At 49.3% G+C, this 16,142-nt stretch overlaps 1 protein-coding gene across 7 annotated transcripts in view; it reads left to right on the forward strand.

Annotated features, from left to right (window-relative positions):
• LOC149355549 (whirlin-like) overlaps nucleotides 1-16,142 on the forward strand; it is a 266,799-nt gene that overhangs the window by 115,442 nt on the left and 135,215 nt on the right. For 6 of the 7 annotated variants that reach the window (XM_089583873.1, XM_089583868.1, XM_089583875.1 and 3 more), the window contains 5 exons: nucleotides 2,360-2,488; nucleotides 6,003-6,128; nucleotides 9,100-9,263; nucleotides 12,191-12,370; nucleotides 13,864-14,023. In XM_089583873.1, the coding sequence (XP_089439999.1) occupies nucleotides 2,360-2,488; nucleotides 6,003-6,128; nucleotides 9,100-9,263; nucleotides 12,191-12,370; nucleotides 13,864-14,023 (759 nt within the window). The remainder of the gene's footprint in view (nucleotides 1-2,359; nucleotides 2,489-6,002; nucleotides 6,129-9,099; nucleotides 9,264-12,190; nucleotides 12,371-13,863; nucleotides 14,024-16,142) is intronic. The other variant, XM_089583874.1, reaches the window with a different exon arrangement.

Below are 16,142 nucleotides of genomic sequence, written 5' to 3' on the forward strand. Positions count from 1 at the left end.
CCAGAGTGAGTGGCTGATATCCAGGAATATTGAGATCAAGTGCCTGAATTTCGCACTGCCTGTCCATATATTCAAATGACACAGTTGCCCTGTGGCAAAATTTTGTGGATACGAACAATAGCAACCCACCACTTCTTGAGGGCCGGTCAAGCCTGAAAGAACGATAATTAAGTAAATTGTACCTAGAATCTTTAGAGAGCCACGTTTCCTGAAGAGCAATTAAATCTGGACTTAATTTACTGATTAAACAAACTAAATCTGTTGAAGCAGAAAGAATAGACCGGCAGTTCCACTGCAACACCTTCAACGACCCTATGTCGCCGAAAGGGCCGCAGCGGAGACCGCCTGATCCAAAATGCTGCCTTTGGGTGTAGATCTAGGGTGATTCTTTTTATTCTTCGACTGAGAGCAAGACGGACTAGCACCACCTATCGGAGACGCACTGCGCTTTTGAGCACGCATCTCAGTCTCCATATCAACGCACTCTTCAGATGAGAGTTCTGTCTCACTGTGATGTGAATAACTGGTTGTAGGGATAGACGAAGACTGTGATTGAGTCTGACTCAGAGGATTGGAAGTCACGGGCACAGAAGGTTGGGGAGGTGCAACCAATGGAGAAGTGATTGTGCCACAAAGGGGGGCAATAGAAGCTTGCAATAAAGTGGACATTTGGGATGTCATGACCTGCGAAATGCACGCGGACAGATTTTCAACTATGCGATCCATGGCACTTGCCATTGCTTTCTCCACCGCCGCCGCAATCGCTTGCGACAAGGAGGAATCCACAACGGTTGCATGCCGCGCTGCCACACTTGCATAGCCAGATGTCCTATCTTTGATGACTGCAACTGCCTCACGTCTTGAGCACCTGCGCTTGTCAATCAACTCTAGTACTTGCACTTCCTCAGCCCGCGCTGGGCATTCGGAATGGCTTGCTGAGTGTCCACCGCCACACAAACAGCATTTCTCTTGTTGAGCAGAACACCCAGCGGGGTCGTGGCTCTCTCCGCACCCACAGCAGCGAAAACTCGATTTACAGGCCTTGGCGCTATGGCCAAACCTCCAGCAATTACGGCACTGAAGGGGCCGAGATGTAAATTGATCCACACGGAAAATCAAAGGCCACACCTTAACTTCAGATGGACAGGACAGCCCCGCAAATGTAGCAATAACAGTCTCCGTCGGTACCTTTGTTCCATCCACCACACGACTGCATCGGTGAATGGCGATCACGCCAGCCGAAGTGAGCTTTTCTAATATCTCGGACGCGCTTAGCCGTGGGTCTACGCCACGGACTAGCCCTTTCGAACACGCCAGATGAGGAGGTATGAACGCGCTCACCGGGTGATTGGCAAACGACGAACACTTCAGCAGGTCGGCTACGCATGCCTGGTCTGGCGATCTGCATACGATCCCTCCACGGCCGAACTGCCGGACGTCAGTAATCTTCATGTAATGGGGGGTGGTAGATTTAAGCGCAGCCTGAACAGCCTCGGGGTTATTCAGCTTGATGGAGCCCTCATCCGCGGGGACGAGAGCAACCGGTATGCTGCTAACTCCGCCACGGAGGAAACAATCAAGAGGCAGCTCATCTGGGGCGAGACAAGCTGACCAGGGGGTGTTCCCCTGGCCGGGAGAGTTTGTGGACATCAGTCCACGTTCCCGCGTTCAGTCACCCTGGAAAATAGGAAGAAAACACAAGAAATCAAGCAGAAATTCAAGGAATAACTCAGCACCGCCTGGTACTTAGCCGCAACCCAACAGCAGCGCCAAGCAGCAACGCATTCGTGACGTGTAACTGCTTTTTCTTTTTTGCTGCCGAAGCAGCACTACGCGAGTCGCCGAGCCATTTCGCGGAGCTGACTAAAGGCCATACTGCGTATGCGCGAGGAGCAGTGATGTCACACGGCGCACAGCTGGCTCGCCGCCGCCGTCGCTGCGCGAGTGACTCAGAGGTGCCGCCGCCGCGCTCGCCAGTTGCGCATGCGCAGTAGCGGCGCATAGCTAGCGTGCCGGGGCATCCGCCGCTGCCGCGCGCTCTCCATCGCCTCTCTCTCTCCTCGTTGCTTTCGCAATCCTCAAGGTTTACCCACAGCTAAACCACTGCCAATTTTTCAGCGACGGCTGATACGGTTCTTCATGACTGTTACTGACCATATTGTTCTGAACTTATATACAATAAGCACTATTATTTCGTTCAGTAACCCAGTACCCGCGTGTTTCACAATGTCCCTAATGCATCGACTACTTTAAGACACGAGTTAAAAAATAAGATAAACGATGAGCGAGTTTCGCTTCTAACAATCCCTTGTATAGGAGATGCTCCGCAGACCTGAACCCGTCGCGTCCACCCGTGCAGGTGCTGGAGAGCCACCGGACCCTGCGGCTGAGCGTCGCGTCACCGTCCCAGCACGACGGCTACGCCTGGGTCACGCGCGACGGCCGCCCCACCTCGCCCCCCGACCAGTGGGGGGCGCCCGTGCACAAGGTATGCCGCCTGATGCGTCCTCTCTCTCGGCGCCGTCAGGGTCTGCTCCACATACCGTACTTCGTTGTATTTATTAAGGCGAAAGCCTTTAATGCTTCATACTGTCGTGGCCAAGGAATGTTAGCAAGTTTGTCCGCGTTGTCGAGGCTGGGAATCGAACCAGGGCCTTTGGCATTTTGAAGTGGAGACGCTGCTACTCCGCCACGGACGCTCAGGGTGTGAGCATGAATAAAGCCGCATCTGGTGAATGCATGGGGTTCATAAACAAAATAAAAAGTAAAAAGGAAAAGAAACAAAAATAAAAAACAAAAAATAAAAAGGAAAAGATTATAATAAAAATAAAATAAATTATGAAAAAATAAAACAAACAGTGGCCAGGAAACGCTTTCGCCTTGCAGCACTTTAGAGAGCCAAAGTGCCCCCTGAATTGTTTACATTTCATCTCAATCGGCGAAGCCTTATAGGAAGTAGCGGGTACAAATGATAAGGGCACCTCCAAAACGCAGCTGGGTTAGAAAAAGTGGTTACAGGTGGTTGTTTTGAGTGCGTTGGCGTCTGGGATGGAGGCTGAGAGGTGGTCGCAGTCGTTGCATATCTGAGGCATAAAAGATCCGCGATATATAGCATATAGGCTGCTGCGGATACTGGGTATTCCAACTTTGTGATGATGTTCATTACAAGAAGAGATTTATGACTGGCTGGAGAATTCCCATGGGAAGGGTTTAAATGTTATAATTTCTGAAAGAGACACAAACGAGAAATTTTACGGTGGAGTGAGAGATCAGGAAAGTTGAGATGAGGCTTCATAAGGGCAACAGTTATATTGCGGTGGTAGTTGGATAAAATAAAGCGCGTAGAAGGATTTTGAACGGCTTCGGCTATGTCGATGAGGGAGTTAATTTGAGAGTATCAATATTGATGATGCGTGCGCAAGTTTTGAGCGTGCTAATATTTCATAAAGTAAATGTCTCGTTTTAGTGGGAGCAAGTGAAAAAAAAAACAGCTTGAAGCAACCCAGTGTATGGTTAGCGCTACTTATTGCGCAGTTGGCGTAGGTTTGCCAAGGAAGATTGTGTGTTATATGAACATCGAGATATTTACATGAGCTAACTTGGGATAGAGGGCCGCTGGCGGTTGTGTACTTACAGGGAACATGGTTAGAGACACTGCGGGTAATCCTCATAGCCTTGCACTTTTCAACATCAGGGTTCATTAGCCATGTGTCACACCAGGAAGAAATAGTATCTTGAAGCGTTTCTAAGGTGCACTTTCTTTTCTTTTGAGAAGTTTCTAAGATTGTGACACGACACTTTTTTTGCGCAGAATATTATTGAGCCTCAAAGCGACATGCTTGGTGAACAACGCGAAAAACACAAGGACAAAGGTAGACTGCACACGACGAGCGCTGATTCGTAGCTGAATGTTTACTAGGGAGAAAGGCGGCATGCGCGTTAAAATCGGATACAATACAGAAACCTCTCAACGAGCAGCCAGGCCCATTGCCATGACAAGATGGAAGAGGCCTTTAAAGCGTTCATTCTATTAGCGTTGTAAATGACATTAAATGAAGCTTGTTAACTACCATTCCGTTATTAAGCGGGAAAAACGGGTCTCTTTCAACACCTCCTGATTACCAACATCTCGGACATTCCTGGAGCAGGAAATGTTGTCGAACACGACAGCATAAAGCCTCTCTGACGGGGCTGCGCTACCTAGTCTCGGCGCTAAATTTCTATTTGCGCAGGTCCGATCTGCCGCTCTCCCCTCTCTGCGAATTCTGCCGGGAACCCGAATCGATAGCCCACTTTTGGCTTTTTCCTCTATCCTTTCTTACTGTCGCTCGTCCCTTTCTTTTCCCTCTTCTTGTCCTCTCATTGTCCTTTTACTAACGCTAGCCGCAGCTCAGGTGCTTCAGGTTTTGATGACAGATGCCGCGGCTAGCAACATCTTTTCCTTCCACCGTTATTTTATTTTTAAAGATCCACTAATAATAATAGTTTTGAATTTTTTGCCACTGCTCGTCCTCTTTGCGAAGAAGGTTGTTGGAGGAGACCTTGCAGCTGCTTGGCCCTAGTTTGAGCAGTCCGCTCTTGCCATCATTTACACACCTGGGTACAGCCACATGACTGTTTGTACCGCCGTTCAAAATGTCTTATCAGAGCCTTATCGACAGCCTTGCAATATTACCTTTTCTGCCCTTACCGTTTTCAATCCACTCCCTAGCTGTGAAGGATGCCCAAGGTGTTGCTCTACAGCGCGCGTTAATGGCTGCCTTTTTTTTTCTTTTTTTTCACCGAAAATGTACAGCTGATTATGCCTCCCGAATCTTGGTTGATCCCACAATGTGGGTATGTGCCCTTTCTCAGCGAAAGCTTGTGTTTATCCGTATAGCCCTGCATTCTACCGAGGAATCTACAGCGTCAGTTGGAATACCTTTAATCAAATAATAATGAATTAATAAATTCATTTATTCGGACTTAACTAGCTAAATTAATTAGTCGCCACCATTCACGGTAGGCAGGTGGCAAAGGGGAGAGAGGCAATTCCCTTTCACATCTAGGGAAGACGAGGGAAGGGGAAAATGTGAGAGGGGAGATAGAGAGTGGGAGGTTACGGATGGCCTAGTGGAATGAGACGCCATGGCGAGAGCTGAGGATCGCGCAACCGGAAGGTGGCCGGCCCGGGAAAAACCGTGAGGTTGGCTACCGTGGAAAGAGGAGGCTATGACGAGGGCGGAGGAATGCCCAACCTGAGGTTGGCTCCACATCGGAATGCAGGGTTGCATGGCTAAACCAGCATCAGGGGCTAAAAAAAGTCTTGGTTGGAATTCGTTAGAAAACCGCAGGAAGGCACTAAGGTTGAAGTTTTTTCACAATATTTTTCATTCCCGAATAGGAGTGCAACGAGACAACTATTTCCTTCCTCCCGAATTTTTCTTCATGACGAGACCATGTCAATAAGATTCGAAAAATTAGATGCAAAACTGAGAGGTATAAAACGTCGTTTTCCCTTGAGCAATTTCAGAATAGAACCGTTTACCGCACGATATCGCCACCAATATGCGTGATGACAACTTTTAATAATTATTGCTGTAATGCATCTAGCAGTGCTATCTATTTATGTGAAAATTATCTCTAGTAACTGGGCCCTGCGACGTAAGCTTCGTTGCTTCTTCTTCGAGTCTTGTTTTTAAGATCACTTTTTGAGATTGGTTGCTGCAGTTTATTTTCATGTTTTCACAAAGAAAAGTGACCTCTTGTTTTCAGTGTTCACGTATGCACATACAAGTCTTCACCTGAAGTGTTCTTTGTAATATCCCCCCCCCCCACGCACACACACACACTGCAATACCATGCAAGAATTGGTGCTGTGAGTTTTGCGGCAAATAAATAAATAGAGCTTTCGCTAATTCATGCGCTAAAGCGGTCAATTCTAGCTCTACAAATTTTTCTTGGACAACAAGTGTCTTGTGATCAGCAGGCGTCGTGCAAATTCTCGAGGCCTACATGCGCAGGTGAGCCTGAACGTTGAGAAAGGCCGCAGTCTGGGGCTCACTATTCGTGGCGGCGTGGAGTACGGCCTCGGAGTCTTCGTCATCGGCGTGGACCGGCACTCTGCCGCCGACATCGCCGGACTGCAGGTAACCTCTCCGCCGAGAGCTTCGGTTGGCGCGAGTGAGGCCTTTTCCGGAGCGTCACCGCGAATGCAACGGGCAGTGGTGCTACCCTATTCGGCAGCCGCGTTTTGGTACGCGTCTCTGAGAAGCGCCTGAAAGAGTGCTTTGCTGCGGCAGGGGGGAGTGCTGGCGCGTCCTGGATGCATTGGTCGCCATCAAGTGCTTCGCGTAACAGGGTGCTTGCCCGGCGAGAGTCGGGTGAATGGACCAACACCGTTAGTGTTGGAATCGACGAGAGGAAATTCCACGTGAGCAAGGTGGGTCAGATGTGTTACGCCGGGCGGGAATGTTTCTGTCTGTGCGGTGTGTAGCGTAGCCCCACAAGGTGTCTTCTACTGTGGCGTCATGGTGGCCGGGTTCTTGTTCCACTTTCGAATTTTTGCCTGCATGACGCCTGGTTCGCATCCGCTATGGTTACATTTGTTTCAAGAGGTTGACTGGTTTCATTTCAGAGAGCATTTGGTTCCATTTTGAGCTACACGCCTGAGAGGTTACCATTATTCCGATTCATTTACCCCATACATTGCTTGAACTTACGCATTTAAATTTTCCTTCTTCTCGCGTATCATGAGAGAGTGGAATTCGCCGACACAATGATTGACAGTGCATAGCGATGCTGCATGCTTGTGTTTAGTTGATCATTTTTACTTGTTCTCTTTTGCTTAAATCTGTAATATGATCTGCGTTATGATATATATCCTCGTGGTGGGCTGCGCCGCGGTGTTTTCGAGGCTGGTCGAAGCTGGGCGGCGAGTGGTTGTTCCGAGGCGCAGGCTGCGAGGCGGTGTCGTGGAGCAGTCGTTGCCTCCGTTCAGGGCTTGTTAACGGCATCGCGAGTGTGAGCACGCTGTGTCAGTCAGCCGCCACGTTGAGATGCGCTGCTTGTGCATGCTTCAGAGAATAGGTTGAGCGATAACGCGTCGCACTCCAACTTTTCCGGGCGCATCCAACGGGGAGGTAAAGCGTCGGCGTGATCAACTGGAGAGTAGGGGCGTCGCGCAGAATGAAGGCATGACAGCGAGGCGCAGTACCTCTCGTGGCGAGATGTGAGATTTACCGTCCTTGTTGCGCTTCTTGTGCTATTGATCGAAAGTCGGCGGGACAACAAGTTCCCACTTCTGCATTGCCTGTCAGCGGGCGCAGTCTCACACGTGCTTGCACGCTGTTCTTGACCAGGGATTTCAAGAATACTGAAAATAATTAACTGTTTTATCTGTGACAAAAATACCCGCGTACTTCCATGTCCTTCTGACCTTTCTTTCCAGCTCCGGTCTGTTTTTCTTTTGTGCAGTTCGACAGTACGCCTAGGTAGTGTGAGATTTCAGCCGACGACACTATACAGCGATTTCCCATCTTGCTCTCTCTGCAGCGAAGGCGTCTCCGGCCGAGCTCACTGCTTTTCGCAAATTTCTCTCCTTGGGCGCGCTTTTGAGAAGATCCGTCTGCGAATTTTGGCGATGCCAAGCCTATCCTTGAAAGAAGACGGCAGTAACAGCCTCCTGCTGGCAACATTGTCCGATCCGCTTGTCGTGGTGCTGGCGGTGTAGCATCCCGAAGCTGCATGCGTGCTGCAACTCGATACTACTTTTACGCACACCGTCTATGTGTACTGAAAACACAGAAGGCTCAATTCGTTGCATATGCTTGTCTTTTTTGTTGCGAAAGCAACACTACGCGATTCGCCGAACCATTTCGCGGAGCTGACGAACGGTCATACTGCGCATGCGCGAAGAGCAGTGACGTCACACGACGCACAGCAGGCGCGCCGCCACCGTCGCTGCGCGGGTGACTCAGAGGTGCCGCCGCCGCGCTCGCCAGTTGCGCATGCGCAGTAGCGGCGCATAGCTAGCGTGCCGGGGCCGCCGCCGCTGCCGCGCGCTCTCCAGGCTGCAATTGTTTCGGCGCTCTCTCAGGCACTGCCACACGTCTACGTAATTCCCGGCGTCACGCTGCTTGTGCACATCGAGAACTTAGTGAGGTGTCCAACGTTGCGTCAACCTAAGCTCTTCTACGTTGATTCTTGGACGATAGCAAAGGCCCTTTTGAGGTGCGCAGAACACCTAAGTAACCTCTCAAAGTCTGATAAAGTAGACCTCTTTGAGGTGCATTATTGATGATCTTAATTTCTGCCGTAAAATGGTAGGTTTCAGTATCAATACAAGGTAAAGTAAGCAATGTGAGGAGGAAGTAGCGCTTTAAGACAGGTAGTGAGCGATTGGAAGCGGTGAGAAAGTACCCCCGATCACGGCCAAGTACACCAGATTCGGGCCACGAGGACGTAAGCGTGTTGTGTATAAATGTGAGTTAGTGCACTGTGAACAGCATCTCACCGATATCTGTCGAAACAACCGCGCTTAAAGAGTAGGAGAGTAGTTATTAGCACCCACACCAGCACAGCCAAGCATCTACAACACTTCGGCGGTTTCTCATAAAACCATTGAACGGACATCGTTTCCACCTAAAGTTCTTCATTAATTTCCGCTCACACTGCCATTTGCCAGCAGTCCTGGTTAGCTGAGCTGGTAAAGTGACTGATCCGAAGAAGTGGTGGTCCCGGCTTCGAGCTCATTGACCAGGACGAATTTCTCTTCAGCTAGAAAGTCTCTTTAAAAGGTGCTTATTTTTTTTTCTTTGGAGCCACGTAGCAATGCTTGGGTGGATGCTAATGAGTAATGTCTCGTTTAGTTCGTCTACTCCACCTTTGGGGACTCGCGTATAAATTTGCAGCCTTGCCGTAGCCACCTATGGAGTCGAAACATTGAAGGAACCGAGAAATGTTGATATCAGATTTGGATACCTTAGCGAGATGAAAGAAACTCGAGTTATTGATAAATAAATAAATAAATAATCTTCGCCGAATTCACGAAGAGGGACGGGGGCGTGTAATGCGGCGGGCCGGTCTCTTGGGGTTAAAGGAAGGCTGTGTGTGGCGCAGGTTGGCGACGAGATCGTGTCGGTGAACGAGCACGACCTGGGCGAGCTGACTCACGACGAGGCTGCCACCGTGCTGCAGCACGCACCGCGAATGGTGCTGCGGATTCGCCGCCTGGGAAAGGTGCCCTGCGACCCTGCCCTGCTCGGCGACGAGGAAGAGCGCAGGTGGGTGACGGGCACACCCTTTCTAGTACCATTCGTTCCTTTCCGGTGAATGTTTATTTGCAGCAAGACTGTGTAATGTAAACAGGCGCAAAGCCGCACAATTAATGGACAAAAAAAAAGACGAACACAAGAGAGGACAGGTACTGGCCCTGCCTTGTGTGACCCTTGTTTTAAGACAGACGAGCTCTTGTCCGGCCTTTTGTGTGCATTTTCGAGTCCTTGCTTAATTACGCTGTATTTGATGCGTTAAGCGCTGACCGAAATTATGATTGTGTGAATATTTATTTCTTGTCACACCTCGTTACGTTTGTAAAATTTGTAAATTGGTAAATTGATTTCCGAGGGAAAAAATGGCGCAGTATCTGTCTCGCATATCTCGGTGGACACCTGAACCGCGCCGTAAGGGAAGGGAGGAAGGTTGGAGTGAAAGAAAAAAGAGAGAAAGAGGTGTCGTAGTGGAGTCCTGAGGAATAATTACGACCACCTGGGGTTCTCTAACGTGCACAGACATCGCACAGCACTCGGGCGCGTTTCGCGTTTCGCCTCCATCGAAACGTGGACGCCGCGGTTGGGTTCTAACCCGGGTACTCCGGCTCAGTAGACGAGCGCCTTCACCACTGAGCCACCGCGGCGGGTTTACGTGTGCCAGTGTTGCGAATTCGCAACATACCAGATATATGCCGCGCAGTAATTTGCAGCTTCGTTTATTTTGTAAAGCTTATTCCATATTTCGAACCTTAATGGACTCAGGCAGCAGGAACAGTGCAGAATTAAGTGCGGCAAAATAGATATTCAGCGCGCAGAACCAAAAAGTAACATTTTGGTCACAAAGTAGGCGTATAGAATACAGCAAAAATTGAGCGCTGGATTTTCACAATTAGCACAAAAAACTGCTCATAACACACCAGTAATGCTATCAGAATTATTTTAAGAGGGAAAGTAAAGGAATTCAGGATGTCGCTTCAGAACAGATATTCGGCTTTAACTGAGGACGACGACGATGAACGATAATCTCACAGATATAATTATGGAGTGCTCAGTAGTGGTAGGTAGCGGCAAGCTATCTCAGGAGACGAAAGATCGGATTAAGAAACACCAAACCATGGAGGCATCAAACCCCACAGACAGAATAGAACTGGCAGAGCTATTAAAATTAATCCAAAAGCGCAAGGTAGCTGACGTAAGGAAGTTCAGTGTGAATAGAATCGAGGATGCTCTAAAGAACGGATGTATTCTGAAAGCGGTGAAGAGGAAACTAGGCATAGGAAAAAATTCCATGTATGCATTAAGAGGGCAATCTCATTAGCAACGTGGATGGGATGATTAAAGTAGCCAAAGAGTTCTACACAACTCGATGCAGTAGCCAATGCAATCAGGACGTAAGTAAGATAGGCGGTATCACAGAGCAGTGGGACAACCCGGCAGTAACGAACTGAGAGGAAGTAAAGAAAGCCTTTAGAAGCAATGCAAAGAGGTAAAGCAGCTGGTGAGGATCAAGTAACAGCAGATCTGTTGAAGGACGGAGGAGAGATTGCGCTAGAAAAACTAGCCACCCTGTATACGCAATGCCTTATGGCCTCGAGCGTACCAGAAGTTTGGAAGAACGCTAACATTATCTTAGTCCATAAGAGAGGAGATGTCAAGGACTTGAGAAAGTACAGACCGGTCAGCTTACTGTTCGCTGCTAATAAGGCATTTACTAAGGTAATTTATAATATAGTCGGGACAACCTTAGACATAAATCAACCAAATGAGTAACCAAGGATACTCGACAATAGACCATATTCACCCTATCAGTCAGGTCAGCTCACGTTCAACGAAGACGATGACGAAAATATAGATTGCAGGACAGGTCGAGGGTGAGGAAGAGGAGGGTGGTGTTCTTAGGCCGGGGCTTCATTGTCGCCGTTTCACGTCTTTGAGAAGAAAATTGCTGGAGGAGCAGCCCGCTCTTGCTATCATTTGGCGCCACCCCACTTGGGTTCAGCCACAGGTCTGTTTGTGCCACCGCTCAAAATTTCTTGCTGGAATCTCGACCGCCTTGGTAAATGTTATCATATTTTCTTTTCTATGCACTATTAAATTTGGCTTAATCAATTATCCTTTTTCCCTCATTTTCGATTTCATCCAACTCTCATCCCTTTTTACTCCCTGCCCTCCTTGTGTTAAGACTCCTCCAGTCCAGTGTTACTCTCCCGTGTGCGTTTCTTTTGCCTTTGTTATGTAGAGGTGAATAGCAACTTCTGTCTCCCGATTCTTGGCCGATCCCCCATTGTGGGTATGTGCCATCTTTTGAAAGGCTAACAACAGCAACGACTCCATTGGCGTAAGCTGCCCCCAAAATATGCATTTTGACTCGATTGAATCGGGTTTATGCCGTGTAATACATAAAGTCTGCGGAATGTCTCATTATGTAGTCTACGGAGGTAAATCTCGTGTTTCTGGAGGTTTTTGGCAGGTGGGCGATGTATGTCCGCCGCTCTAATCAGAAATGTTGTAGTATCTCGTTGTATGTTGTGAGTGGATCGAACTGGTTCGATTCCGAGGTGCATCTGTCGAGGCCCCTGGGGAGAAAATCTCGGGCTGAGTTCTGTGCTAACTCGTTCCCCTGTATAACCTGGTGGCCAGGTATACACATCAACTCTTTGACGTCAGCGTAGGCTTGTCCGGTTTTAGGATTAAGGACACAGGCGAGGCAATATTACCCTTAATGAAGTTTCGGTATGCTATTTTTGAGTCTTTGAGCGTGTATTTCGAGGGGGCCGCCATGGTTTTTTTTTTTGCGGTGCGAGGAGGACGGAAGCTAGCGGGTGCTCCCCCCGCGCGCTAATTCCGCGCCTGTTTTCAGTGTAGGGCGGCAACGATGCGTAAGACTTGAACAGGTACCAGGCTTCCGATCACACTTGTTTTGGGTTTGTTGCCGACAGAGCGAGAACGAAGGACGCCACTGCGTCGTCTCTCACCGGCAGGATGGCGGACCCTGGCGGCTACGGCGGCGCCCGCGAGGAGTGCAGCATGCCCCGTCGGCGGCCCAGCCCCCGACGTCAGACGAGCGAGGAGATCGAGGAGGCGCTGGACGCCAAGTGCGCCCAACTCCTGTCACCGAGGTGAGTGGGAGCACTGCACATCATAGAGGATATTTTGGGGTATTGCTGGTGAACTGCTTTCTAACGATAAATACACATGCCAGTAACCCTGTATGACAGCCAGCGTCGCTTGTTTTCCAGTGGTGCATAGGGAACGGCGTGACTGTTGCGTACAGTTACGGGGAACTCTCACACTAACCCCTTTATCAGTATATCTTCATACCTCTTCCAGGGCGTAGCCTCTATCCCGGGTCTTCAATGGCAGCAAAAACTATGTCCGCCCGGTGACCAGCTCTGTGGGCAGAGCTGGTTATCTGTTCCTTCGAAGAAGCGTAAGGGATATGAGGGTAGAAGGGAGACCCGTCTTTGGCTGGTCCTCACAGAAAGGACAGGTAGGAGGACCTAGAGAGGGATGAATGTAGCAGCAGAATAGGCTGCGTGGAGAAAGTGTCGGTCTGCAAATGCCTGAATGCAGTTTCTTGCTAACGAGAGGTGGCGAGCGTTGCTAAGAGCGGAGTAGAGCAGTGAGACAGTCGAAGAAGGCACCGTAGTAGTCACCGCTTGGCGCCTGTTCCATGGGGGCCCGCTTGACTAAATATCGGGCCAGCGTATGAACACAGTCATTCACAGGGAAGCCTGTACCCAGATCGGAGGATACGTGTCAGCTGTGTGTATATTCTACAATAGCTGGATATAACTCAAGAAAGAAGTTGCAGATGCCACTCAAAAGAGGCCCTGTGGCCATTTGGGGTCGACCGATTTTCGTGATGTTGTGGTTAATCCGACTAAACCGGGGTCAGTCCCCTTTCATCTGCCAGCCCCTGCGATGTCAGCCTAGCCGGTCCAAGAGGATTATCCGCGACATCATGAGAATCGATCGACGCCATTGGCTGGAAGACCTCCTTTGAGTGGCTTTTTCCACTTCCTTCTTGAGTTTATCGGACTATAACTGTGTGGTATAGGGGTTCAGGGCACCGGAGCTGGTAGCATGCACCTACGTTTCTGTGGCGACTCAGTGGTGAAACTAATTATGGTGTGGGTGCCACTGCCTGTATACAGGCTTGTCCAGCACCACACATTCTTCATGCCTCAACCGAACTGGGACGGGGACTGGGCGCTCTGGGGGTTTTGCCATGTGGGGATGTCGCCTAAGTGACCGCAAGGTCGTTAGACCGGGCGCTTCCATGTGCTGGGAGGGGGCGGTGTACTTGTCGTTCAGTAGCTATACGGGCGAGTTAGTGTTGACGTTATTGCGGTAACGACTTCCTTGGTGTTTGCAACTGCTACTGTGCCATGAATGTTTCACGCTCTCAAGCACCGCTCGTTATTTAGACTAAAAACAAACATTTTCGACAGGCTAGAGAGAATGTCATTTTGTAATCCCTGTGTAAATTAGCGTAAACTGGGCCATCGATGGCTCACACGTATGACGCATTAAGTGCGTTATTTTGGTGAACGCGGTTCTATATGCGTACTGTGGACGTGTCCAGCCGTTGAGGTCGTGGTGCTCGCAGCGCGCGCATCTCGCTGGCCTACTACCGGAACGAGTACGAGACGCGGGCCATGACGGTGGACGCCCTGGTGGCCGTGCTCCTGGAGCTGCTGGACACGCCGCACAAGTACGCGCTGCTGGGCCACCTGAGGAACTCGATACGCCCGGAGGACCTCGACAAGGTGGGGCTCTGCAGATGCGTCGAGTGGCCTTCCGCTCCAAGTTGTTGACCTCTTTTACCTGATCTGTGCAGTATGATTTTCACTAACAGTATGCCACTGCATTACATCATAGATATTATGTCCAACATTCTTGAACAAAAATTTAGAATATTGTAATACCGTAAGGTACAGTCATGGAAGCATTGAAGGTAATGGTCGATTCTTCCGATCCGTAGCGAAATATTTCTTTTAAAGTTTCTCCATCGCTCGCATCGAGCAGTTAAAGCTGCCATACAAAAGAAATGGGGGACGTTTTGGACAATGCGAAAAAAGTTCACAGCAAAAAACTGCAAGCTTTGACATCTGCGGACTGTTACAGTGACATCTTCCGACACGCCAAAAAATTGCGTTCATAACTTCCCGTTGAAAAAATTCGCCTGTCCAGAGTTCCTGGGTACGAAAACAAATGCTACCTCTTCGCTTCGCGATTTCGGTGCTTATTTTACCTACGTGCACGTTAAACTTGTGCGACTGTGGAATCTCGATGACACAATGGCCTTTGGACTGATTTATACTGATCCTGTCCACGACACAGTAGCAAAGGAAAGGGCGTGCAGACGGGCGTGTACAGCAGCCATCGCTTAAACATGCGGCTTGGTCTCGGAGAAAGCTGGGAAACCTCGACGCACTACTTCGTTGTCGGAGTCGCGATGATCGAAAACGTCGCAGTCCAAAGCACTGGCGGACGCGACACGTATATGTCTGTCACTGACCGGCAAAGCACGCGGTGCTATGCCGCGAGCTGCGGACAACGGAGCGATGCTGCGAAGGGGATGTAGGCCCCTCCTGCGCTACAGGATAGTTAAAAGGAGCGTAGTTTATTAAGGCGAAAGCCTTTAATGTCTCATCGTTGTAAGCAGCAGTTGTCGACAGAGAATGTCACGCTTTTCAGTTGGTCGAAACGGTCGTGACGTCACAGTGCGCCAATTTCAAACGGGGCCAATTGTACTTTGGCTAGTAACCATGCAACCAATTGAAGGGACCATATATAGTGATGCTCCAAGTAAGTTGGACTGAGCTTAGTTAATTGCTTAATTACTCAATTAGCCTAATTAACTTCTCTAGTCAGGCCATATAAATAAATAAAACCTAGTAAGAAATTGGTCGAGCTCGGGAATCGAACCCCGGTCTTCGGAGTGCGAGACGAGCATGCTATCCACTCCGCCATTCCAGCTCGATGGTTTGGAATGAACAAAGGCACGTCTAGTGAATACGGTGTCTTCGCTCACTGCCATCCTCCTCCCTTCCCTTCCGGCGAGGTTTAGGTGTCCACCGAGATATGAGAGAGAAATACATTTCCTTTCCTCAAAAACCAATTTACCGACGAGCGAGGCGTAGAACCGAATGGGCGATGGCGTTCTATGGACTCCCTGGCAGCGTTGCAAGACGCTCTCGCGTTCCACTCTTAGAGGCGAAGCTTAACATCTTATCCACACATCAGTGACCACACTTTAGGTAAAAAAAGTGCACCCCCCCCCCCCCCCCCTGAATTTTGACGGGTGTCCACCGAGATATGTGAGACAGTTACTGCGTAACTTTCTTTCCTCAAATACAATTTTCATTTCCTTCATTACGGGCCATCATCGTCTTTCTTCTTTCACTCCCACTTCCTCCGTTCCTCTACGGTGCGGTTCAGGTGTCCACCGAGATGACAGAGATTTACTGCGCCATTTCCTTTCCTCAAAAACCGTTGCGTTGAAACGGCAAGGCATCGCGCCGAACGGGTGGTGGCGTTCCGTGGACTCCCTGGCAGCGCTACAACACGCTGTCACGTTCCACTCCTAAAGGCGAAGCTTAAGCTTAAGCTTAATTAGCAGTTAATTAGTATTCAGACATTAATCACTAATTAACCATTAATTAGTGATTTGCCATCACTTAGTAATTAGTACTCAATTACATGTGACGCCACCAGTGCCACAGAAGCACTGAAAGTGGTGCGAAAAACGCTTTCGCCTCTACGCACTTTAGACAGCCAAAGTGCCCCCTGAATTTTTTTTTTTTCACATGGATGTTCAGAAGTGGGCTTCTTTGAACTGTAGGAACAACTGATGTCCTCCGGGTCCCGTAGAATTGGTATCGT

This window comes from Amblyomma mixtum, chromosome 3 (assembly GCF_055824585.1).
Source record: "Amblyomma mixtum isolate Tamu chromosome 3, ASM5582458v1, whole genome shotgun sequence".
Lineage (NCBI taxonomy): Eukaryota > Metazoa > Arthropoda > Arachnida > Ixodida > Ixodidae > Amblyomma > Amblyomma mixtum.